This window comes from Pelophylax lessonae (genome assembly GCF_965119305.1).
Source record: "Pelophylax lessonae genome assembly, chromosome: 8".
Lineage (NCBI taxonomy): Eukaryota > Metazoa > Chordata > Amphibia > Anura > Ranidae > Pelophylax > Pelophylax lessonae.
The window spans coordinates 233,106,614-233,134,550 of record NC_138775.1 but is presented as its reverse complement, the minus strand read 5'-3'; the positions used below and the strand labels follow the sequence as shown (position 1 = coordinate 233,134,550).

The 27,937-nt window shown below is 42.7% G+C and overlaps 1 protein-coding gene across 1 annotated transcript in view; it reads right to left on the bottom strand.

The window, feature by feature from the left end:
* Nucleotides 1-5,700: 5,700 nt before the first annotated feature.
* Nucleotides 5,701-27,937, bottom strand: part of COP1 (COP1 E3 ubiquitin ligase) — a 530,087-nt gene continuing 507,850 nt past the window's right edge. The window contains exons 19-20 of the mRNA XM_082264749.1: nucleotides 17,417-17,461; nucleotides 5,701-6,157 (exon numbers count right to left, since the gene is read on the bottom strand). Coding sequence (XP_082120875.1) covers nucleotides 6,140-6,157; nucleotides 17,417-17,461 — 63 coding nt within the window. The 3' untranslated portion in view covers nucleotides 5,701-6,139. The remainder of the gene's footprint in view (nucleotides 6,158-17,416; nucleotides 17,462-27,937) is intronic.

Sequence of the window (27,937 nt, the reverse complement as noted above, 5' to 3'; positions counted from 1 at the left end):
GTAAGTCTGCAGACAAAAGTCTGCAGATAATCTGCACGTGTGTACGGGGCATTGGCCATTAACACCAGTGACTGTAAAGCAGGGTGGAAGATTGGCCCTTGGGACAGCAGATCTTCCCTGAGAGGAAGTCTCCAAGGAACATCGGCAACCAGTCATATCAGATCGACGTACCAAGACTGGCGAGGCCAGTCTGGAGCCACTAATCATCAGAATCCCTTCTGCCTCGATCCTGCGCAGAAGTCTTGGCAGAAGCTTGAGAGGGGGAAAGGCATAAATCAGAAGATACTGACCCCACAAGGCCACCAGCGCGTCTGTGGCGTCTGCCAGAGGGTCCCGAGACCGTGCCACAAACCTCTGCACTCTACTGTTGAGACTAGAGGCAAACAGAACCACCTTGAAAGCAGACACCATCAGGCCCAGAACCCGCATGCAAGTCCGAAGGGATGACCGTCTGCTGGACAACCGAAGTTGAATTGCTTCCTGCAGTTTCTGGAGTTTGTCCAGAGGTAGGAACACTCTTGGCTAAGGCGAGACCAGAGTCAGACCCAGACAGTCCAGATGTGTGGACGGAACCAGAGAAGACTTCTGAAGGTTCAGAATCCAAACAAACTCCCTCAGAGTTCAGAGTAATTTCCAAGTTGTTCACCAGAGCAGTTGGAGACTGCGCTCGCAGCAGATCGCCCAGGTACCACAGTACCGCAATCCTCCGCTGACGGAACAATGCCAGCACCGGGGCCAACACTTTTATGAAGACCCGAGGAGCGGAGGTGAGACCAAAGGGTAAGACCACAAACTGATAATGCTCCTCTCCCACGGCAAAGCAGAGAAAGTGCTGGTGACCAACACATATTGGAAAGTGAAGGTAAGCGTCCTTGATGTTTATAGAAGCAAAAAGCTCCCCCTGATGCAGGGATGCCACTACTGTGCGAATGGACTCCATACAGAACTTCTGCAAAACAGTTTAGCGCCTTGAGGTCCAGAATTAGACGCGCCTTGCCTTCCTTCATGGGGACTGCAAATAGGTTTGAATAAAACCTCTGAAAAATTTCCGAAGTAGTAACTGGGACAATCATTCCTTGGCTAAGCAAGTCTTGCACTGCCCCAAAGAGACCCCATAAGTGGTCCAGGGACAGACACAGGCTGGAGGGAAAAAAACCTTTCCGAAAGGTATGTCAGGCTTATTTGGGGAGGTTAAATAAAAAAAAAAAAAATGAAATGAAATTTCATATTTTGGTTTACATAGAAATGCTGAGCAGTGGCATCCATGTTATAGAAGGTTGCTAAAAGGTCAAACCTCCTTTTAGTAAAGGTGTCTATTCAAGAAAAGTTTCAACAGACATGCTGTGTTGACCTAAGGTAATAAATAGTCTGTTTAACTTTCTTTAAGATAAAGTCTAGCTGACGCTATACCAGGATAATCTTGTCGGTGTGGTAGTCATAAAACATTAGTCAGTATTTTCTGTGTTTTAGACCCATTTAAAAATAAGATTTACAGATACGTTATAATCTTATATGTAACATAATATTAACAATGAAATATAAATATAACTAACATACATAGATATGTAGAAAAACGTTATATATTATAATTGTTTCATCCTTGCTAAAGAAAGTTATACTGATATTGATGACTCATCTCTGTATGTCAAGAGAGGCTTCAGTAAACATTTGTAAATCGTAAGTTGTAGAAAGCATCATAAAATTTTGTTTAACCTTGCTAGACCCTAGAAAGTCTGAGATGGTAAGCGCTTTGTCAATATAAGGTTCAAAGTTTATTTGTAGATAAATAATGCTGTCATACTGAACCTAAGAGCAACACAATACTGCCATCTCTGGTGACTGACTACTACTAATTGAAGTCTTAGGTTAAAAAGTCATTTCCAATATATATATATAGATATATATATTAAATAAGATATATTAAATATTAAAATGGTGTTACCAGATTTAATCTTTATTTAGATACATGATGGATATTAAATGGACATGTAATAGATGAGAGTATGGATACATTTTAGGTTTATGATATTCTTAAATGGAGAATTATACAGTTTTAATATCCATATACTGGTTGACCAAGAGGTGTCACCCAATGACATCACCAGTTAATGGATAAGTTATCCCAACCAATAGGGATAATGTCACTCCTTCTGGGTTTAACTTATGGTAATTTTAATAGTCCTTTGTTCTATACCATATAAAAAGGCAAGCCCAGATGAGAGAGGGACACGTCACACATGACATTTGCCCAACATACATCACACATACAATACACACGCTACTACAGCTATGCATAGACTCATCTATACAGACTCCATTTTGCTCCATCATGTATCTGAACCTTTGAGGGACGCCAAACGAAACTCCTCCCTACCTGGCCACCATCTTGGAAAGGCAGCCATCTTAAGGACTCTGGTAACGACCAGTCTAAGCTAGCAGCCATTTTAAATATGGTAAATATTCCTTGCTAATTATTTGATTTTTATTCAATATTGTTTATGTACTTCCTTAAATGTTTTACATTGCATATTCAAGGGTAACGAGATTACAATCCCAGCCGTATTAACCATATGTAGATTTTTTCTCTAAGAGATGATTTTTGTTTTTATAACATTTTTATGAATATCAGATTTCGCGCATATTGGCGTATTAGTCTCACGTTTTGCATAGCCTATTCTCGCTTCATCTGCAGTGGAGTGACTGTGCATTGCGCAGACAATTGTGGTCCGATTATATAGAACATTAATTTATGGTTTATACTATACCTGGAGAAAACGTAATCTTACTTTAATTTTACTTTCATTATTGAGCTACACATCACATTGCATTTATTGTTTGAAGTTCATATTTTATGTAAAGTTCTCTTTTTGTGTCATCTCAAGTTTGATCATTTATCGTGATTACATGTCTCGTGAATAAATATTTTATATATTCCATACTGTAGACTGTTTTCACTAAGATTGGTATATGCTTTTAAAAATAAATCAATCAATAAAAAGAATTCGCTACATATTGATTTGTGGAAATAAGTGAAGATTCTCCTTCCGCACAGATCTTTGCTTATTGACATAAATAGACACTGTTATAATCAGAGCAGTATAAACATTCTGACATAATTGAGGCGGCCCAGCGAGATATTATTAATTTCGATCATAATGGAGGCAGCCCAGCGAGATTTTATTAATTTTGACAGGTAAGAACAAAACTCTATCTTGTAGTCGGACTGTATGACTTTGTGAACCCACTTGTCCTGTACCAGGGAGGCCCACGGGTCCAGAAACCAGCGAAGATGTCCCCCCACCCCACATATGGGTGAAAGGTGCCCCTTCACGCTGAGGGAGCCCTGTCCTCAGGTCTGGAGAAGCCCTCTTAGGCTTGCCAAACCAGGTTCATTTGGATCCTCCAGAGGAGGCCCTGAAGGGTTTTGATCCCTTTTCTTGAGACCCAGAGGGACCAAAACATTTCCTATGAGCCGAGAAGGATGGACCATGTCTACGATGGGTCTCCTTGCCCTTACTAGCCTGCAGAAAAAATTACTCTTTCCCCTGTGAGACATTTAATAATGCTCCAAAATGGCGTTCCCCTAGGAAGGGGAGATCAGATAAGGCCTTCTTAGAAGTCTGGTCCGTAGACCAGCATTTAAGCCAAGTAACACGCTTAAAGACCACTGCTAAGACAGCCTCGCAATCAGAGGAGCCGCATCCAAAGAGGCATCACAGACAAACTGCAGCCACTGGACCAACTTGTCCGCCAGCTCAACAAAGGCACGGAGAAGCTGCTACCCCTTCAGGTCCCGGTGTAAACTTGGTCAGAGTTTGTGACAACAGGGCAATAGTAAAAACCAGCTTAAGTGCCGAACCAGCCACAGTGTACATATGGCGGGCAACGGCCTCCCCTTTTCTGTCAGTCAGGTCCTTAAAGGCCGGGGACCCCTCAACCGGAATGATGGTTCCTTTGTTTAACCTAGAAACCGAGAGTCCACCACAGGTGGGACAGTCCAATTTTTAACCACTTCTGGACCGGAAGATTTTCCTCCTTAATGACCAGCCATTTATTGCGATTCAGCACTGCGTTACTTTGACAATTGCGCGGTCGTGCAAAGCTGTAACCAAATAAAATTGATGTCCTTTTTTTCACACAAATAGAGCTTTCTTTTGGTGGTATTTGATTACCTCTGTGATTTTTATTTTTTGCGCTATAAACAAAAAAAGATCGACAATTAAAAATTTAATTTTTCTCATCATTTTAGACCAATTTGTATTCTGCTACCTATTTTTGGTATAAAAAAATCTAAATAAGCGTATTTTGATTGGTTTGCAGAAAATTTATGACGTCTACGAACTAGCGGAAAGATTTATGTCAATTTTATTTATTTATTTTTACTAATAAAGGCGATCAGTGATTGTTAGCGGGACTGCGACATTGCGGTGGACAGATCGGAGACCTAACATTTTTGACACTTTTGGGGGGGACCAGTGACAATACTACAGTAATCAGTGCTAAAAATATGCACTGTTACTGTACTAATGACACTGGCAGGGTAGGGATTAACCCAGGGGCGATCACAGGGTTAAACGTGGGCCTTGGTGGTGTTTTCTAACTGTGTGGGGGATGGGCTTATAGAATCAACACAGAGACCTGTGTTCCTAAATAGGAGGAACATATGATCTAGCCATTTTACCTTTCCTTTTTTAGTTTACATTCTTCACCTTTATGAAAAAAAAAATACAATGCATCTTTTTCACCATTCAGAGGAGACAGAGCAGAGGGGTGAGTTCTACAGCTACTGATCACAGTAATAGACCGATCACAGGCTCTAACAGTGGTCACATGGTCGTCAGGAGGTGGTCCTTTTGGGTTTTGCTGTCTGTGCTAGAGGAGCACTCAATCGCGTTTCCCAGCAAAGAGACCAATATTTTCACAAACAAAGGCACACATATATGCGGCCGCTAAAAAGAAAGTCCACATCTGGGAGGTCACATATGTCTGTATACTTGGCATTAATGGGTTAAATATGAAAAGAAATATCTGTACTCAGCTTTACATTTGCTGTTGGGGTAAATCTCCAGCTTTGTTCCTTTGCGTTTGATGGAGTGAGAAATACTTACATTTTAATTGCCATCTGTGTCGCCATGGAGGATATGCTGCCACTGCTGACCTTCTGTAAATACTAGTGCTCGGCGGTAATGCTGTTGCAATGGCTACAGTACCAACTCATAACAAGTGAGCAGACTAGGAGTTCTGATGTCATTTTGCATTTTTGTTCGAAGTCAGTGTCTCAAAATATTAAATTAGAAACAACTAGGCAACTAGTATTTTTAGGAGCTGGTCAGTAAAATCAGCCCTTTTTCTTCTCTCTCAGTACAAGCCTCCTATAATCATAGGATGCCAGCTGCCATGGACTGCGACAAGCAATATGAACACTTTTATCAATCAGAGGATGCTGTAAACCCATAGCTGATACATTTTGCTTCATTTATTAGGCAGTAGGAGACTTGTTTGAAAGAATATCATATTTTTCTGGCAGCTTTCACAAACGCCAAGCCAAGAAAGCCATACGACTGCAAACAGCAGTAGTAAAAACAAGCTAGTTTGTTATTTTTACCATGCAGAAATCTGAACTAAAATATGGTTCATAGACTAAATATGTTGCCTTTTTTTCCACCAACATCAATAAATAAATCACCACATGTGCTTAGAAATAGTTAAATCTTTATTTTTGGGTTTTTTGAGTTTTTTTTTTTGGCGTGATTTGTTTAATAGCTTCCCCCTATGATAAAAATGAAGCCTCTCTCTACCTCTCAAGTTATGTCCTCAGTTTTGGAAGGAACTGCAAAAAGAGCAACATGTTACAGACCCCCCCCCATTACTAAGGTATAAAGCAGCACCAGAAGAGAGAACACAGTAGTGGGGGGAGAGGATCAGTGAGGGTCCATGATTCCAGCATTAAACCATTATCTGTGTGTCTCTGCTTACGCGTCTCTCCCTCCAAAAGTCTTACGAGTGTCCAGAAGCGACGTGTGGTATAATGCTTTGACAGTCTCCATTAGGAAGGTATTAGCATTTTCGGCAGGTGGAGGTTCTGAGCCTAGACAGGAGAGTTAGTAGCCTCTCCGCAGTTGATGTAGAAGTCCATGTTTCATACCAGCTCCAGGACCTACAGGGAAGATGACAGAACCAGATCATTAATGGCTCTGAAATATAAACAGAAGCGAGAGAGAAAAGTGGAGAACGGTGGTAATGCATGTTTTCTTCAAGCTAAATGATCAAACTATTTTGCACAATATGTCATCCTGCCGATGTTGTTTAGATACGAAAAAGCAGCACCAAATAGAGATATAGTACTTACTGCATGCCATCAATTCCAGACTTTGCCTCTCATTACATTCAAGTCTTTCCCAAAAGATGAAAAATACATTTTTAATAACCACACCAAAATGCCAAACATTCTATTTCAAAGTATTGCCACGAAACCCTTAGTGTGCCAAATGTGCAATGTTTCTTACCTACAAAATAGAGATCTATTTCTGCAGACAAAACTAATAACAAGGTCTTAGGACACTTTTGTAAAGCTACCACTGGCTACCTACTAACTGAGCCTTATCTAACAGAAAATAAAGAAGCTTACTGTATTAAAGGAGGATGTGGAACCTATTGAAGTGACTTCCATTGGTTATACTAAGTACTGCAATATCCTTAGAAAAAACGAACTAAAAGTTAGATATAATACAACACACTAACATAATAAAGCTGAACTCAAGCATGAGACTCATTTTTAGAAAAAATGTTCCCTCCACAATTAGCAGTGAAAATGCTTCCCAATTCTTTAAATTAGTGGGTGGAGATCTGAAAAATTGTCACAATTACTAGCTGTGACACCATCAACAGTCGTCTAACTTCCCTCTATCTCAGGACATAGGGAAAAGGGATCAGTGAGGCACCTTAAGGTAACATCCCTTAGACCTTAGGCCAGTGATGGTGAACCTTGGCATTCCAGATGTTTTGGAACTACATTTACCATGATGCTTATGCACTCTGAATTGTAATTGAGCATCATGGAAATGCAGTTCCAAAACATCTGGAGTGCGAAGGTTTACCATCACTGCCTTAGGCGGTCCTCACAGACCTATTTGTCCCACAATCTTTTGATGGTAAAAGACAAGCATGTGACCAACATGATGCCAGGAGGAAAAGTGAAAGAGTGCAGAACATTTTTCAGTTAAATGTTTACTTAAATCATTTACTTAAAAAATAAAAATGCACATTTTTTTTTGACTGTAAAATAAAAAAATAAAATAATGTGCACTTACTATTGTTTTTTTTGTAGAAGCCTGGAAAGCATTGCTCCCAAGATCAGTAGATTGCGAGTGCCAGGCAGGACTCATACAAACTGTCAGTATAAGCTATCCACCTGTACATCATATGGGCAGGCAGTTTCACATTGACAAGAAAAATCAATAGACTACAAGAATGCTCAACAGCATCCTGGTAGCTCATTAAGAACTACAAGCCGACAGTCGCAAGGGCTGTCAGTACTAGTAGTTTTCACATTCACATAACTTTTTGAATAAATGACACTCCCCGGATGAGCAGAGCCTCACGCAGACGCATTTTTAAAAAACTTTGGACTGCAAGTTGGGGATCTGTCACAACAGGGGAACAGGGACCGGTGTTACAGTAACATGTTAAAAGCTACACCCTGAATACGGGTGTAACATGTTACGAAGACGTGAACTTATCCTTTAAGACATAGGAGAACGACTGTATAAAAATATATATTTCGCGCTCACCCAAAGTAGTATATATGCGAAGGTGCTGCAACTCATAAAAAGTCCAAATACTCAACTTCAAAAATCTGTGTAAACAAAATAAGTGTGCAACCTAAAATTATTATAAATAAATTGCTAAGTGTCACAAGGAATAATAAAAGTCCATTCAAATACATAAATTGCAGTGTAAAGAAAAGTCCAATTATAGTGTTCTTATGAAGGTGAAAAGTGATTCACAATGACACCGATGCTTCAGATAGTGCTTTCTCCAACACAGATCACTGCACACCTGTTACCAGAAAATATGGATCCCAAATTATTAGGATCTACTGCACCTATGTCAAAATAGACCAGCTGGAGTATTCCACTCCTAGGGCTCCGTGAAAGGCAATCCTTCCTGGTAAGGGGTCGGCTTCAATCAGATATTCCCGTCTTCTTGGATCATCCGGATGATGCAGCAGCAGAGGAGAACGTCACATCTTGGAGACACCGGCACTGCAGTGATCTGTGTTGGAGAATGCACTGTCTGAAGCACCGGTGTCATTGTGAATCACTTTTCACCCTTATAAGAGCACTAAAATTAAACTTTTCTTTAAACTGCGATTTAGGTTATTTGTATGGACATTATTCCTTGTAACACTTAGCAATTTATTTTTAATAATTTTAGGTTGCGCACTTATTTTGTTTACACACATAGGATAACTATTGAGAACACGCTGTTACTTTTTTGCCTGGAGTTCAGCCTTAAATAATGGGATTTTTTAAATAATCAATTTCTCCGAGTTCAATGGACGCATCGCTCCATAAATCTTAACTACTGGGTTATATTGCCTCCTCCAGGAGCAGGACTAGGCAGAACAAAAAACACCTGGCTATGCCCATTAACTGTCCCCAGCTTGGTATATAAACCCACTCTCTGCTCTAGGTAATCAGTTTAGTAGCAAGCAGTATTAGAAGTATCAGAACTCCATAGAGGGGTAGGTGCTGTGTCAGGAGCCTTAACCGGGTCACAGGAGCCCTGTCTGAAAAATAAAAGTTTAAAGAAAAACACCCCTCAAGAGGGAATAGTCCCTTTGCCCGCAGCCTGCAAAACTTTGCGGCCAAAACAAGCATCCGCAGATGTCAAAGTATCTACCGTACAGAATTTTGTGAAGGTATGCACCAACGAGCAAGTGACCGCCTTGCAAACTTGCAAAATTGATGCCTGATGACTGAAGGCCCAAGAAGCACTCAGCGCCCAAGTAGAATGCGCCGTGACAGAGAAGGGTGGAACCTGACCTTTGATAGAATAGGCCTGAGTCACCGTCTGTCTGATCCATCTGCAGATGGTAGCCAAAAAAACGGCCAACCCCATTTCTTGGTCCATCCGTAACCACAAAAAGCGAGTCTGACCTCCGAAAGGACTCAGTAGCTGCCAGATACACCCGAATCACACGAACCACATTCAAGGTATGCAAAGCAAATTCCTTGGGATGAGCCGGCTTGGGACACAAGGAAGGCAACACAATGTCCTCACTGAAATGGAAGTCATAGAAAACTTTGGGCAGGAAAGAACCACTTTATCCCTATGGACCACTAAATAGGGACTGCAACAGGATAATACCACCAAATCGGATACCCTGCGGGCTGAGATAATAGCCACCAACGTAGGCAAGGGAATCTCCTGAATATTTTCAAATGGAGGTTTCTGGAGAACCGAAAGTACTATATTTAAATACCATGGCGGCAAAAAAAAACGTACAGGTGGAGCCACATGTCTAACCCCCTGAATGAAGGTACGAACTAAAGAGTGTATGGCTAGGGGTTGCTGAAAGAAGATAGCCAGGGCAGACACCTGGTCCTTGATGGTACTCAAGGCCAACTTCTGATCATTGCCCTGTTGAAGAAAGGCTAAGATCTGAGCCACAGAAAAGGAAAGGATCGAGGATGAGCGCCAATCGACTCACATCACGAAATGTACGCTTTCCACGTACAAGGGTATATCTTGCTGGAAGACGACTCCCTCGCCATCACCATAGTAGGGATCACTGATCCAGTCATACCTCTATCCCTCAGTACCTGGCTTTCAATAGCTAAGCCATTAAAACCAGTGACTGTAAATCAGGATGATAGATAAGCCCTTGGAACAACTAGTGTCTTCTCTGAGAGGAAGCCCCCAAGGGACGTTTATGGCCACCAGACCAATTGGAAGATCCTCGCCCTTGATTCATTGCAGGAATTGTGGAAGAAGCCTGAGCCGAGGATTATATTGGCCTTACTGTGGCCCTTGGAACCTCGGTACGCTCCAGTGAAGCCAAACCTTTTTAAAGGAGCTGCATGTAGGACTGTGCAAACAGAACTTTTTATTTTTTTTTTAATTCCTTTATTTAGTAAGAGGTTGCAATACAAACAGAGTTAAGGCACCAAACGGAACTATCTTGAAGATGGATATCACCAGACTCAGAACCTGTACGACAACGTATCTACCACAAATAAAATGTAATATAAGAAATATAGTAGGTAGTGGCGCTATTCAGAACCGGTTTGCAAAATGGGAGAGAGAACTATCTTTATGACAGCAGCCAGTGAATCACGGTCTGAAGTTTGTCCAGAGGAAGGACCACCCTGGTAAGAATTAGAATCAGACCAGGGTAAATCAAGTCCCTGGTCAGGTATAGGGGGGACCTTAGGTAGTTCGGACATCACCTGAACCTTTGCAGGAATAAATTCTTCACAAGGAAACTCAGGACCTAAAAAACCTGAAAAGGACAAGCTTTGTCCCCCTTTCTGGGTACCCCCAAAAGAGTTATTTGGGGGATCCCCTTGACGCTCATGAAGGAAATCCACGAGGCCGGAAACCAGCGAAGATGTCCCCATCCCAATAATGGGTGAGGGCAGACCTTCATGCTGAAGGGGTCTAGTCTGCGGGTCTGGAGATGCTAGCTCTAGGCTTACCAGACAGACAAAGGAGGCTTGTAACCTCACGGGGAAGATTTGAAATATCCATTTCCCTTATTCTCCGTCCCAGAAGTACGAAAGAATTTTCTATGTGCTGAGAAGATGGGGCCCTATCTGCGACAAGCCTCCTTACTTTCCTAGACTATGGCAGGAAGGTTCTCTTCCTTCCCTGTGATACCCTTAATGATGTAATCCAGAGTAGCCCCAAACACGCGATTGCCTTAAAAGGGCAGATCAATGAGAGCTTTCTTAGAGGCTTGGCGTGCGGACCAATTCTTAAGCCACAGCATGTGCCTAATCACAGCCGCTGAAAAAGTTTGGACAGCACAGAAGCTGTATCCAAAGCTGCATCACAAATAAACTGCAGTCCATGGACCAACTGGTCCGCTAAATCAACATAAACAGCAGGGACCTGCTCACCCCCCAGGCCCTGGCGCAAAAGCTTGGCCCATTCAGTTAGGGTCTGAGACACCAGGGCTGAGGTAAAGACTGGCCGCAATGCTGAACCAGCCATAGTAAACATGCTGCGTGCCACAGCCTCTGCTTTCTTGTCAGCCAGGTCCTTAAAGGACAGGGATTCCTCTATTGGGATCATGGTTGCTTTATTCAACCTGGAAAAGGGAAGGTCAACCACTGGTGGACTAGTCCACTTTTTTTAAGTGACTCCTCAAAAGGGTAATGTACAGCAAAACGTTTGGGGACCACAAAGGGTAATGTTGGTTGTTCCCATTCCTTACAGGAAAACCTGTCAAAATAAGGCACATAAGAAAACACCTTTGGAGTGCATGGTGACATATGCTTAAACGACACAGCCACATCCGTGGCTACATCAGCCGCATCCTCCATTTTTTAAGTCTCACGCACTGCAGTGATAAGTGTGTCTAGCAGCACTTTTTCATTTGCTGCTGAGACCATAGAGGAATCATCCTCACTATCTGATGGATCTGGGGGGGGGGGGGGTGATATTAAGCCCCACTGGATGGGCTGCGTCCTCAGCGGCATCAGGCACAGAGTCAGATGAGACAGACTGAGCAGGGAAAGGCGGGGGACGCTTCCTCCTGGGTCTTTGCCCACAAGCCACTTCCACCCAGGACACCAAGGACTGCAGGACTACTGTCAGTGCAAACACGCCTGGGGTTCCAAGGGACCTGCCACCTCCATGATGGGGTAAGTAGGGGAGATGTGACCCTGAGGCTCCATAAGGAAAGGAAGACCTTTCAGTACAAAAACGATCTTTTGGCACCACTAAAGGATACCCCCAAGGCTCAGGGTACCTATCAGCAGAGAGAAAGAACAGGGACCCCTAAGGGCTAGCCCTACCGCTCGGAGGAGCACCAAGAATTTGGATCCAGCATCACCATGGATGCCATCCCTGTTCATATTTTCCGCCACAAAAAGAGGAAACTGTGGAGGAAAAGGAAGAGGAAAAGGAATAGGAAACTGAGGAGGAAGAGCTTTGGCATCCCCACGAGGCTTAGGTCGTCTCCAGCATCTCCCGGACTAAGGGAGAATGGCCCCCGTGACATCATCAGTCTACACAAACATGGCCACCAACTGGAGACTAGGCACACTAAGGGAAAATGGCCACCATAAGCTACAGAATGCTGCCAGGATCTTCCCTGTGCCCTCTGCAACATTGCACCCACTGCAAGGGGACTCCCTCCTGAAGGTAGGAGACAAATTAGGGGAGACTCCGCTGCACCGGTCTCTGCACTGGGACCCCCCCTGCACTATACCCACACTGCAAACAGTGGGGCATGCACCTAGGGGTCTCCTACACTGGGACCCCTCCACACTACCAGGGCAGGAAACACTATCCCAGGATCCTTACAGAGTGGGGATAGCGGAGGAGACCCCAGGGGTCTCCACTGCATTTTCTGCCTGGGACCCCTAAAAAACTCCAGGTCCAGACAGGGAGGAAAGGGAGCGGGGGTAGCCCAGCTCACGGAGGGATTTTTAAGGTTGGGAGGAGGGAACCTGCAGGCAGGTCCGACCATCCCTGGAGTTTACCCGCGTCCACCCCAAAAAAAAAAAAATGCCAAAAGGGGAGAGGGGGGACTGTACTTACCCTTCCATGGTGCAGGTAACGATCCAGACAAGTAGGAGAGCTGTTGGCCAAGGGACTGCTGAGACTCAGACCCAGGCCCGGTCGTATGTGACCCTGCGAGACGTTTAACTCGTGGGCCAGCCTCTGTCCATGAGGCTATATCGCGGCTGATCTAGCATGTAGCTGCGGTCTGCACGCGCTTGCTGGCTGGGCTGGGGAGACCACTGGATCTAGATTGCCCAGCCCGGCAGTTGATTGTAGATCTCCCGAGAGAAAAAAGATGCAAGGAAGAAGAAAATAAATTGCTAGGACCATAGATCCCAGCCAGGAGCCTAGGTCCTTACTCCTGACTAGACATATTACAATTGATTACCTATAGCAGAGAGGGGGGGGGGGTTATATACAAAGTGGAGGACAGCCCATGGGCGTAGCCAGGTGTTTTTTGTTCTGCCTACTCCTAGAGGAGGCAATATAACCTAGTAGTTATGATTTATGGAGCGTTGTGTCCTTTGATGAACGAACGAGAAAAATACATTTTAGATTCATAAAATATGTCACATTTAAATTCTTATGAAAATAAGACATAAGCTCTGAATTGCAGTTGGCATAAGTATACCTTTTGTATGATAGGGGGCACATGACCGTTTATGAAGACCACATGCAGTTAAATAACATGTACCTAAACTCAATGTTTGGCTGTAATAATGTTCATTTGTAGTGTTACTTGTGAGCTGTATGCAGCAAGTACATTGTTCTTTTTGTGTATAGTTAATATTAAAGTCACACGGTGACCATGCTATGAGCTAGCAGATCTAGGCATAGGGAAACGTATTCTCCAAATTACAGTTATTGTATTTTCAGTGAAGAGTAATAGTGACAAGCCAAGACTTTGCAGGCTCTCCCTTTAGATGTTCTCCAAATGACTTCTCTCATTACTCACACCAGTTTGGAGGCAAAAACATTTCTAGCGGATATGATGGCTGACACAAATGTTTGACTGGGATACAACATTGCAGGCACATCACAAAGCAGAAGAGAAGATGCCAATGTTACATGTTACACAGAACCAGTCCTATTTAACTCAACTCAAATGTCTCAGAGTTGAAAAGCAGAGTCACAATTATTTTAAAATTATTTCTATGCACATGGCAATGTTCAGCTGATAAATCTAAGATGGACATGAAACACATTATCTTGAAAGGCCATGAAGCCAAATTGTGGCATTCTTATTGTTTATTTAAACTTCAGAACATCACCTGGTATTAAAAGAGCAGAGGGATCTCCTGATTCATTTCTGAAGATGAAGAACACTCCCAGGGACAGCTTTTACAAAAACAGTTTCTGCAATTCTGGGTGGGTAGTTGACCTGTTATTCTGTATCCCCTAACAAAAATGTATAATGAAGATAGTAAACTCCACGCTAATGGTTATATAATTGAATGGAAAAGTATGTAGGCTGCTGCCTCCCTAAAATATAGTCAAAGACTATATAAAGGTAGAAGGGAAATGAGGGAATTGGCGCTGCCTTATGTAGGTGATATAAATAAGGGTAAAAAATGTATACAATATGTAAGATGGTATAAATAGAGGAATAAAATATAAAGCAATATACAAAGTACAAAAGATGTATAAAGATAAATAAATATTGTATCAAATAATCAATATAGTGACATGTGCATGAGTGCCTGTAAGTGACATGTGCACATAAATAATAAATGTATAAAAGTGACCAAGTGCTAATATATAAATAACTGATGGTACTGTATACAAGAATAAAGTGATATAGATGAGTGATGGTGTATTAATCAAGGCAGTGACTTCAGTGGATATAAAATATCAACTATGAATAAAGTGACAGGATGATCATCTATAAAGGGACTTAGTGGCTAGAAATGTCCAAAAAATCGCATAAGAACATGGTGTAGGGAAACTGGTATTTCGTGTGCGTTTTCCGGCAGTACATTCAAAACAAACTGCAGGTGCGATCTGTTACAAAAAAGTACCATGCAATCTGGTTGCAGTGAAGTTTTAAATGTAGTGCATGTACTACTTATGGCGAGGTGCAGTTTTAGGCCATTTAAAAGAATGGGCTGAACTTAGGGCCGGCCATTGGGGTGTGCGAGCTGTGCGGCCGCACAGGGCGCCATGGGCAACAGGGGCGCCGTGCGGCCATCACAGCTCGCACATGATCAGGCCGCACAACGGGAGGTAGGTGGCGACTGGGGGGTCTCTGATGTAAGGGGGGCTCTGTGGGGGGGGGGGGGCTCTGATGAAGGGGGGCTCTGATGTAAGGGGGCTGTGGGGGGGGCTCTGATGTAAGGGGGGTTCTGTGGGGGGGGGGGCTCTGATGTAAGGGGAGCTCTGTGGGGGGGGCTCTGATGTAAGGGGGGCTCTGTGTGGGGGGTTTCTGATGTAAGGGGGCTCTGTGGGGGGTCTCTGATGTAAGGGGGTCTCTGTTAGGGGGGTCTCTAATGTAAGGGGGGGTAAGTTATTAGTGATCATAAAAAAGTCAAATGAAGTGCAAAAAAAGTGCAAGAAAATATGCAGGGTGCTGGGGGGGGGGGGGGGGGGGGGCGCCGCAGGATTAGCTCGCACTCCCTGGCTGAACTCACATTGCACAGAACTGCATGTGATTCCAGTGTAGGCATACTGTGAACCGGCCCTAAAACACTGGAAGTAAAATGTTCTTTCCCATGTTCATGTAATTTTTATGTCTTGTATTGAACTGCAAAAGGTTATATATATATATATATATATATATATATATATATATATATATATATATATATATATATATATATATATATATATCTATATATATATTTTTTTTTTTTTTTTTTAGTATGCAGTAGTACGGCAGCATCTAGTGGTGGTTTCTGGCCACTACAGCTTGTTTACTAATGTGGTTTTAAGGGCTAGTTCACACCACAAAAACATCCTTCGGATCCGTTCTGGATGAGTTTCTGCATGCGCATTTTTTATGTTTTTTTACGTGTTCCGATGCGTTTCCAGGTGCTTTTTTTTCCTTCTCTTTTCCTGTTTTTTTTTTCACTGTACTGGGATACAGTGCATTTTTCATGTACGCAGGTTTGTTATGGTGTGTATTTGATGCGGTTTACTGTGTTCCAGTACAGTTCTGTGCAGGAAAAATGCAGCATGTTCTACTTTCTTTTATCTGGAACCTAAATGCACTGGAACTGCAAGCACTGGTGTGCTATTGAAAACTATGTAACCTACTTTCTATGCGTTTTGGCAGCAGAAAAAACAAAACACTGGAACGCATGTGGTGTGCACTAGATCTTACTATCTTACTCTGTCTACCCCTCCTGTTTAGTACTAGTTAGCTTATTGTTAGCTGGACCCTCCCCACTTCTTCCATGTTCCCTCAGTCATTGTTAGTTATAACAGAGAATGGGTTTATGAAAGTCTTCGTCTTATTATGCTTCAAAAGACTGGGAAAACATCCTCTGCGGTGCAGTGAGCTGAAGAAAACTTTAGTCGGTTTCAACTTCTGTATCTTACTAAAAAGGGTTCAGCTGCCTATGGATGGTGACCATATTAAACAGACCGGGTCTAAAGAGGTATATCAATACATAAAGTGGCATTTGAAACCGGAAAGAAAATATAAAGACATTTAATTCTACCTAGGTATGCACTGCTACCTCCTAAACCCTGTGCACATGTCAAATTCATGGAATGGTCTGGAATGGTCAGAGGGGTATTACTCATGAATAAGGGTAGCTTCCCTAGTTGCAGATCACTCATCCTCAAGCTCCTTTTAGTCCCTTGAGGAACACTACAGGTAAAGCACCCTGCAAATAAATGACCAGGGGGAATCGTTTTGTGAAGCAGGCGAGTAATTATTTCTACAAATCTTATTTTTTTTCAGGATTGTATGTTTTCATTCTCCAGAATATGTGCATGCAATTTTTCCTTAAGGCCTCTTTCACACGGGCATTCCGTATGTCCGTATATCATCCCATCCGTTTGCAGGTGATATACGGACATAATGCATGTCAATGGGATTGCGGATGTCAGCGGATGACCATCCGCTGACATCCGATTTGCATCCTTTCAGTTCTGTTCCGTTTTTTTGAACGGAACAGAACCCTATTTTTCTTCCGTTTAAAAAACGGAAAGGACGCAAAATTGGATGTCAGCGGTGTCATCCGCTGACATCCGCAATCCCATAGACATTCATTATGTCCATATATCATCCGCAAACGGATGGGATGATATGCGGACATACGGACACGGATGACACAAGTGTCATCCGTGTCCGTATAAAAAAAAAAAGGTGCCAGAGCGAATCAAAAATACGGTCCGCTCCGTGTAAAAGGACCCTTACTGTGGAGAAAATTCACAATATGAATCCAGGCAATTAGAAATTATTTAACTGTATCATTCTACGTAGACCAGACAACTTTCAGGTGAACCAAAAACCTGCAAAGAAAACATGAGATTGGCAAATTGATTTATATATATATATATATATATATATTTCTTTATTAATGAGCAACCCAAAAGATCACAGGTAAAGAGTTAATTATAAATGATTATGTACAGTTTTCAGGAAAGAAGATTGCAGTATGGATGTAGAGATTAAAGCGTATGTACAGCAATGCCTGAGGTGATTTAAACAGAGGTTAATGGTGAGGCTTACCTTGATTGTTCCCTGGCTGTTAGCAGCAATAAGAACATTTGACTCCTGTGAGAGAAAAGAGACACGTTATTGCTCATGTCTGAACATTATCTAACAGCACAATTTCTCATTACAGGCCAACCCATCTATCCTGAAAGACAGATCAATCATTTAAACAAAAGCTGCTCAACCACAACCAACTAGATTTTCAATATAGGAGCCTTAGAATGAATGCTTTGGAATGTTTTGAATGGTGCAGTGAAATGTAACTTCATCAAACCTGCCCAGATAGCAAGGATAACTTGCCACAAATTTATAGCAGTGTTGAACTGTAAGTCATGTCAACTTGCTGCACATTTTCACTGGCAAGTTGTACACTTGCAGAGCAGTTGAAGCACAAGTTCTAGATGACACTTTTCCAATTTGTAGCAAATTTGCGTGGTAAGTCTCTGAGTTGCAGTAGTGAGTCTACAGCAAGAGATCTGCAAGTCTACAGCATAAAAATTAATTCACAGTGACCCCTGCAGTGGGATGACTATTGCACAACATAACAACCAGAACTTGCAGCAGACTTGCAGAATGTTTGCAAAGAAAGTTGATCTGAAGCCATGCAATGCAGACTTGCTGCAATTGTACACCAAACTGGTAAAGCCTGGCAAGTCTAGCAATAGCTTAGCAAGTCCCTTTCAGACTTGCAGGTCGATTGTTTGCTATCTGGGTGTATAAGAGAAAAGATGAAAATGCAGATATGTAAAAGTGCCAATGCACTAAATATTTCCATACGGAAACAATTTAGGCGAGACGATACAAGCAACTATGAACTTCCTTCAGCTGTCAACAGAGGAAAGTGGTAATGACGGTCCTAGTCACTAGGAAGGTGAATGGAGAGGCCAATTTCAAAAGGGATTTCTGTCAAAATGTGTTACATCAGACAAACTTATTCTGTTGCCTCCTGGTAGAAATAGCCCAGTTAAATTGCACAGCATGGAGCTCTTGCTATCAGCTCCCTACAGCGATAGAAGTATTTGGACAGCTCAGTACTACTATGTATTGGTTTCTGATAGATATGGCCATTAATTACATCTAGTTTGTGTTCCTGTTTTTGGGAACTAGCTTTTCAAAAAAAAAAGAAAAGAAAAAAAGCTATCAGCATTGCTAGGACTACCGCAAACACCAGGCTTACATTGTAAGTAGTTTACGAAAAGGCCAGTAAGAACTTAAAAGCTGCAGATTCAGTTTAACACATGAAACCCAAATCACTGATATGGAACTGTAAAAGCTGGATAAACCATTAAAAACATTACAGTACAATACAAAGCAGTTCTCTACGTGATCATAACCATAAGCAGGTACATTGAAAATGAATGTAATTCCACATACTTATGTACCTAGCAACAAAAGGTCCGAGAGTACTTGCACTACACCCTCTCCCCCCGACTGCTGCTATCACCAGAGATAAAATCACATTAAGTTACCAAGGACACTGCAACTTCCCATCACAGCAGACAGTTTCATTACACTATAGACAGCGCTTGCCTGGGCAGGTCACTCACTGATCATCACACATGGGAAATGTTCCACTTTCTGCATTCAATGAATCCTAGTCATTTCTCACGAAGGCACAAATACCCAGGAATTCTATCAGCACAAGCCGAAATCCCAGCAATCATGTCTTCCCCTTCATTACACACAGTGGCATTGATCTAGCAAAATCTTTTAGCCTTGCTGCAGTTTGATCTTTCTTGTGATCATGAAAGCATCGACAACCTGAAAAGATCATTTAATCTATTTAATAAATGGGCAAAATGCATGCCAAAACAAACCCTAATTACAGCTAAAGCGTTTTAATTTCTTTAAAAGACTTAATATACAAGTATCTCCAAAAATGAACGATGGGTTTTTATGTGTCGGGCAATCACCATTAAAGCTGAACTGCAGAAAAACTGCCGAATTCTCAGCTGAAATATTTTTTTTTTATATACAAGGCTGCTCTGCTCAAACCATATTAACAGCATTATGGAACAATGTAAGTCAGCACTCTCCTTAGTACTCAGTCATGTGGCATCAAAAGGCAGAAACGCATTCAATATCAAGATATAACTCTACTTTAGCATACAAGCAATATTCATCAGTTGATGTGTTTCGGATTTAGACTTTACATTTTAACTCGCATGTGAGCAGCACCACATTCCTGTGCAATTCACATACAATTCAGTGCGGTGTGATTTGAGCCCTTTTATTTTGAATGGGCTCAAATCGCACCACATTGCATCAAAAAAGTGCAAGCACCTTTTTTGGAGCCACGTCACGTGGTCATACCATGCGATCCGGTGCGGGTAAACCACATTGCGTTTGTGGTCTATTTGGGGTGTCGTTAACTTTGTACTGACACAAAAGCAGATCGCAAACATAGTGTGATTGAAATACGGTGCAGGAAACACACAGGGATCGCTGCATTTCCTGCACATGTAATATATTGCATGCAAAAGAAGAACTGGTGTATATGGGATCAAGGTGTGTCTTAGTCCCTGCTGGAGGGGAGGATCTTGCTGATTGCAGGGGCTATATAGCCGCCTGTCTGCCTCCAGTCTTTCAACATCTCCTTCCAGGATTCTGTGGCACGCTGACTATTACCCATGATCCCAGGATTCTACGGTAATATTACGATACTGCGTGACACTTACCAGATTAGGTTCACATGCACTATGCATACGTACTTGATGTTTATTTACCTTCTATAGGCACTGTTTGTATATTTTTTAACTGCACCTTTTCACCTTCTTATATCATGTGCACTTTATTCACAGTAGCTCTTTTTGATTTTGGTAACTTTTTATACACACCTCCTCTTTGTAATGTACTTAGTTTATAAATTCCATTAGAATGGCTTTTTCTAGCTGCTTTCATATTATGCACCTGATCCCAGTTAATTGGGGCAGGTGTATTCTTTATTGATTTTTTTTTTTTTTCTCTTCATTTTCCCGACACATGTTTTCATTGCTCACTTAATCTCTGCAATGACTAGACTATAGTCCGTGCACCAGTATGCACTTTATTCTTACATGACTTTTTGTGCACTTCTCATTTTTTTCTTTCCTTTTACACTATGAGCACAATTTTTTATTTTTCGGACACATTATCACTCACCTAATCTCTTTAATGACTAGATTCTATAGTCAGTGCACCTTTGTACATCTTACTCTTATTCGACTGTTATTCTTATATGACTTTTTGTGTACTTTTCCTCCCCTTTTTACTTTTGACTCCTCACACTGATTAGGTTTTATTTTAGTTCCAGGATCCTACACAGACAGCCTTTTGGTCTGTGGGGTTGTCTGGGGGCACCAGTTGCCTGCTTTCGGCTTGTTGGCCTCCCCTCAACTCCCTGGGGGAAAATTTGTGGACCAGGGGGTTTCCTCATCCGGGGTGACACTGTAAGCCATTTGGAGAATTGACCAAGTGTACTAGGCTATCCATTGATTATATGTGAAGGTCCAGATAACTATATAAATTTTCAGTCCAGCTATAAGGTGGGATGGTTGCTGTGTTTTTTTTTTCTCAATTGATTCATTTGTTTTTTCAGATCCTCATCTGTGCTTCTACTGAGGAAGAGAGCTTTGTACCTCGCAAAACGCGTAGTGAAACAAATGGCGCAGATTGTCTAGGATTCTTTGGAAAGTTTTATACATTGATACGCCTTCTATTTATGTATTTCCTACATCTGGATCTTTTTGGCAATCGATCATGATATGGTTTTAAATCTAAGTGATGTCATATGCGATTTTAAATAAAAAAAATTTGTGTTTTTAATTTGTGGGCTGTCTCTCTTCAAAAGTCCCTTGGGCTATGATTTTTGTGGGTGTATGCAATATATTGCATTTTACCAGTCCTTTTTTCAAGCCCTTCATATCGGTTGATCCCACCAGGAATGCATCCTGTCTTAGGGTGACAACACTCCTCAAACTGTATCTATGGAGATACAGAATAGTCACCATAGGCCAGGAATATAGTACACCGCCGTCTTCTCCATAACATATGCAAAATACATTTTGTAGACCACTATTAGAACTGCAACGGGAAAAAAGAAGCGATCCAGATTTAGGGATCGACCTCATCGCCAAAGACGATATATCGAGGGCCGATATTCACTTTCCCCGATATATCAGAATTGGCCCCTAAAGTTACGATATTGCCGATATTTCAGAAAAGTGCTTGTACCGGAGTGATGCCTGCAGCTAGAGGCATCACCCCGGTACCGGCGTCCATAGCGACGGTCGGCTGTCTTGTAATAACAACCAATGTGGCTGAGAAGCCACTCAGCTGTCATTTCAAGGAGCGGGAGGGGACGCCCCCCTCCCGAGGCTCGCCTGGGTCTCCCGTCCCACCGGGAGACCCGGACAAGTCTCCACAACAGTACCTTGTCAAGTGTAAAAATAAAAAAATATATTTTTTTTAAATGTACAAAAAATATCGGCCAATAAAGGCCGATACCGATATTCAATGGCCAAAATATCGGTATTGGCAATGAAAATTCGATATCGGTTGATCACTATCCAGATTTCCAGTGTTCAGGTTAGCACAAGAAAAATACATGCTTTACTTTGCAATAACAAATAAAACAGGTTTAATTGGGCTTTAAAAATAAAATCCAGTCAAGTGATGTATGCCCTCCAGACTCGATGATAGATCTTCCTAGAAGTAGATTTCCTAGCTTTTAACAGCATAGGGAATCACCGATTCAGACACCCCTTTATCCTTTAGTACCTGGCTTTCAATAGCCACGCCGTTAAAGCCAGCCACTGTAAAGCAGGATGTAAGATCGGCCCTCGAGCTAACAGATCTACTCTGAGAGGGAGTCTCCAGGGGACATCGGTGACCAGGACTTGCGAGGCCAGTCTGGAGCCATTAGGATGACCGGAATCCCTTCTGTCTCGATCCTTCGCAAGAGTCTTGGCAGAAGAGTAAGCGGAGGAAATGCAAACAGACGATCCTAACCCCAAGGAGCAACCAGAGTATTTGTAGCATCGGCCAGAGGTTCCCGAGACCTTGCTACCAACACTCTGCACTTTCCTGTTGAGACGAGAGGCCAACATATCCTCATCAGGAGTCCCCCACCGGAGACATAGTTGATGAAACACCTCCTGGTGGGGAGACCATTCTCCCTGATCCAACGTCTCTCAAGGAAGTCCGCCTGTCAATTTTCCACCCTTGGAATATGCACAGCAGAGACGGACGGCACGAACCGTTCTGCCCACCTTAGAATGCCGGCTACTTCTCGGGCCATTAGGGCACCTCTGTGGTGCCCCCTTGATGATTTACATGAACCAACTAGTGAACCCATTTGTCTTGAATCAATGAGGTCCACTGATCCAGAAAGAAGCCAAGACGTCCCCCCACCCCAGATACAGGTGAGGGAGCCCCTTCAGGCAGAAGTGGGTTTGTCTGTGGTGCCGGAGGAACCCGCTCTCTACTTATCAGGCCAGGGCCTTTTGGAACCTGCTGCGGGGTTACGGGCGGATTTTGATCCCTGGTCCTTGGAACTTGAAGAACCGCTTAGAAGAAAGGGCCACGTTTGCAATGAGACAAATGGTAGCCTGTGGAAGACCTTTGATGATCTCTTCCATAGAAGCTCCAAACAAGCGGCCTCCCACAAAGGGAAGATCCGCAAATAACTTCTTGGAAGCCTGGTCCGCAGACCAATATTTCAGCCATATCATGTGGCGGAGAGTCACCGCTGTTACAGACACCCTGCAGGCTAAAGGGGCCGCATGCAGAGAGGCATCACAGATATACTGCAACCCCTGGACCAACTGGTCAGCGGGCTCTGCCAAATCAGGAGGGGAATGTCCTTCTTCCGAATCCTGGCACAGGAGCTAAGCCCATTCCGTTAAGGTTTGGGAAACTAAGGTTATGGCAAAAACCAGCCGCAAAATAGAACAGGCCATGGTAAAAAGGTATCGGACCAGAGAGTCCACAGAGGGATCCCGACAGTGAGGAGCGTGAAATGAGAAGGAAGGGCACTCGGGGTTCCGACCAACCCAGGGAGGGGCCCATGTCCACCCCGAGAAACCACCAGAGGGGAGGGGGGACACTAGTCACCACACCTTGGGACTGGGCGGGCACTGCTCCATGCAGACCATGGCACCATCTTGGAATGGGGGTGCTGCAGCCAGGGCACACTGCGACTCAGGTTATGACCAGGGCGATGCATCCTCGCAAGCCGTTTAATTTGCCGGCCAGCCCCTGTCCAGTGGGGCGAAGTTGCGGCCAACCCATCGCTGAGCTAAGGTCGGGCCGCGCTCGCTGGCCAGACTGGGAAGCCTGTAAGGATCTAGGATATCCAGTTCGTCGCCCAGTCCAGCAGTTGATTGTAGTTCTCACAGGTACAGAAAATAATATAAGTAAACATTTCCATTTAAAAGGGAAAAAATGCTAGGACCAGAGATCCCATCAAGGAACTAGGTTCTTACTCATGACTAGGCAGGAAAAAACGGACAAGCTATAGCGTGTTTACGCCCTGGGACTGCCCTATAGGCATAGTCAAACTTTTGTCCACTTAAGTGTCCTACTCCAGTAGGGGGCAGCATAAACCCAAGAGTCAAGAAGATTTGGAGCTGTGTCCATCAGTGATCAGAGAAAAGTATTTTTTTTTTTCATAAAATTAGCATATTACCAAGTTATTTCTCACACACTCTATAGGCATACTTGCAACTACACCCCAAAATACATTCTGTTACTCCTCCCAAGTATGGCGATACAATGTGTGAGACTTTTACATAGCCTGGCCACATACAGAGGCCCAAAATCTGAGTAGCACCTCCAGGTGTTCTAGGAGCAAAAATTACACATATTTCCTGACAACCTATCACGCTTGGAGCACCAGACAATGGAAACGCCCACAAAATTACCCCATTTTGGAAAGCTAACACCCCAACACGTAATCTAGGAGGCATAATGCGTCTTTTGAACATGTCATTTTTTTCCACGTTTTTGGAAAATGTGGTAAGAAAATGAAAACGCATTGTTTTTTTTTGTCCATTTATAAGATATTTCCAACAAATAGCAAAAATGACACCCCAAAATATATTCTGCTACTCCTCCTGAGTATGGCAATACCACATGTGAGACTTTCTCACAGCCTGGTCACATAAAGAGGCCCAATATGCAGGGAGCACCGTCATTTCCTGACTACCAATTACACTTTTGTGAGGCACTGTAGGGCATAGATAAACACTGTAGTGGCACAGATAAGCACTGTAGTGACACAGATAAGCACTGATGTAGCACAGATTAGGCATTGCTGTGGCACGGATGAGCACTGATGTGGCACGAATGAGCACTGAGGTAGCATGGGTGTGCACAGATGAGGCATGGATGAGGCACAGATGGGTATGACTGAGGCATTGAATAGGCAGGGGATGAGCGGTGCTGCAGCCTCCCTCCTCTCCTCGCATGCTGTACCGATCGCTGTGGACAGCGTGCGAGGAGAGAACTGAACCGGCCATGCGCCGGTTTGTTGACAACTGATCACTCGGTCATTGGACAAAGTGATCACGTGGTACAGAGCTGCTGTCATTGGCCCTTTATCACAATGATACACCGGGTCCACGGACACTTCCATATGCGCGCCCCAGGGGACACACGGGAAGCACGATTCTGGGAGGACGTCATCATACGCCCTCCCAGAAAAAGCCAACCGCGCTGTAGCCGTCATTTGGCTATGGCCCGGTCGGCAAGTGGTAAACGTACAGAATATAGGAGCTGAAAAGAGTGACGAAGAAAAGATCGGTATATGGTGTTGGGGGGTCACTAAAGCAGACCTATTGCTTTGTCCTGAATGGGCGTGTTCCAAAGCATAAGCTGCATTATAAAACAATGACAGTGTCATGCTGAGATAAACACAATGATAGTAGGGCTTTGAGAGAAGAATAAAGGATGGTTAGAAACATAATAGTAAATTTCACAGGCAGCCTTTTTATCGCCTTTAAAGAAACAAACTAGACACTCAATATGGAGCTATGCACAGCTTTCTTTTGATAATAAAGGCGAACTCCAAGAACTACCTTTTTAAACTTACTCTGGACCAGCTTGGTTACATGTAACTATCTGTGTGTCACATTGAGGGCCACTGGGGATGCTGAAATTCCATGCAGTAGCCTGTGCTGACAGTCAGTGCTATCCTGTTCAGGGTGCTGCTGGAGAGACATGCCATTTGTACACTGAACACAGGCATCCACTCCTGTACCTCTAATATTTAGCAAACATCTTGTATAATTTAAAAAAATTACAAGACGTTCTCCGATTTAACGGGGTGGTCATCGTGACATCATTCACCCCTTCTCTCTACTTCGTACAATCAGAGAACACCCTGCATTCATTGAAAAAAAAAAATAAAAGTTGACTGAATGATGGAGGTACGGGAGTTGATGACCACCTGTGTTCAGTGTAAAGACCGTTAAGTTGCTGTAGCAGCACCTGGAAGAGTCCAGCCCTGACTGTATGTAGCACAGACTACTACTATGAATTTCATTATCCAGCGATAACTCTTCAGATATGACATGCAACCAAGCTCGACCAACGTAAGTTTAAAAAATTGATAATTCCTGGCATTTAGCTTTAAAGGATAATGGATGAAATATAATTTCATTTTTTATTTCCTAGTTTTGGATACAGCAGAGCAGGGATCAGATCTGATGTTTTGTACCCCTGTTAGGAAGCTGCACCTTTTCCATTTGTCCTGCTGACTGTTGTCTACCATTTCCAAACAGGAGGTGAGGAGTTATCTTTTAACAGGGATACCTGCCAAAAGGTGGGATCTCCATCACTTTAGGTAAATTTCCTTTCATTTTCTTTTGTGTCTTAGGAACAAGAAATGAAGGAAAATGTTCCTGATAGAATCCGAGACAACAAAGCACAACCCTGAATGAGAATCTAAAACGTAACTCGTGTAGGTGTGATATATAGACCACCTGGTCAAGTTAAAGAACTAGATGATCTACTAGTTGAAGAAATAGCTAAAATGACAATGAAAGGAGAAGTTATCATTATGCGAGATTTCAATCTTCCAGATATAAACTGGAAAACCAAAAAAGCAAGTTCTACCTACCAGGAGTACAGATATTCTAAATTCCCTACTGGGGTTGTCTCTGCAACAAGTGGTTGAGGAGCCAACCCAGAGGGAGGCCATTTTGGATTTGGTATTCACAAATGGGGATTCGGTATATGATGTCATTGTAGGCGAAACCTTGGGATCTAGTGATCACCAGTCAGTGTGGTTTAATATAAGAACTGTGAAAGAGTCACACCACACAAAAACAAAAGTTTTAGATTTTAGAAAAACAGACTTTTCAAAAATGAAATTAGTCATAAATGAGTCCTTATCAGACTGGAACGGATTACATGGAGTCCAGGAGAAATGGGACTACTTAAAAGGTGCATTATTGAAGGCAACAGAAAATTGCATTAGACTTGTCAGTAAAAGCAAAAAAAGGAAGAGACCACTGTGGTACTCAGCAGAAGTGGCCCAAATCATTAAAAATAAAAAGCTAGCATTTTGTAATTATAAAAAAACCCAGAGCAATGAAGATAAGGAAATCTACAAGATTAGGCAGAAAGAGGCCAAGCAAGTTATAAGAACTTATAAAGCGCAGGCAGAAGAAAAACTAGCTCAGTCTATGAAAAAGGGGGATAAGACATTCTTCAGATATATAAATGAAAAAAGGAAATTAAAACAAGGAATAACTAAATTAAAAACAAAGGACGGAAGGTATGTAGAAGAGAATAAAGGGCTAGCCGACTGCCTTAATGAATACTTCTGTTCAGTTTTTACAGAAGAAAAAGAAGGAGAAGGACCTCCACTCGAAAGGATGACTAATGAATCATTTGATGCATGTGTCTTTACAGAGGAAGACGTTCTAAGATTGCTGTCTAAAGTGAAGACAAATAAGTCACAGGGTCCTGATGAGATACACCCAAAATTATTAAAAGAGCTTAGTGGTGAGCTGGCAAAACCATTAACAGATTTATTTAACCAATCATTAGTAACAGGAGTCGTCCCGGAAGATTGGAAATTGGCAAATGTCGTGCCCATTCACAAGAAAGGTAGTAGGGAGGAATCGAGCAACTATAGACCAGTGAGTCTGACATCAATAGTAGGCAAATTAGTGGAAACCCTATTAAAGGATAGGATTGTGGAACATCTTAAATCCCATGGATTGCAAGATGAAAAACAACATGGGTTTACTTCAGGGAGATCATGTCAAACAAATCTTATAGATTTTTTTGACTGGGTGACTAAAATAATAGACGGTGGAGGTGCAGTAGACATTGCATATCTAGATTTTAGTAAGGCTTTTGACACTGTCCCACATAGAAGACTTATCAAACTGCAGTCATTGAGCATGGACTCCCATATTGTTGAGTGGATTAGGCAGTGGCTGAGTGACAGACAACAAAGGGTTGTAGTCAATGGAGAACATTCAGAACAAGGTCATGTTACCAGTGGGGTACACCTCAGGGATCTGTACTGGGACCAATTTTGTT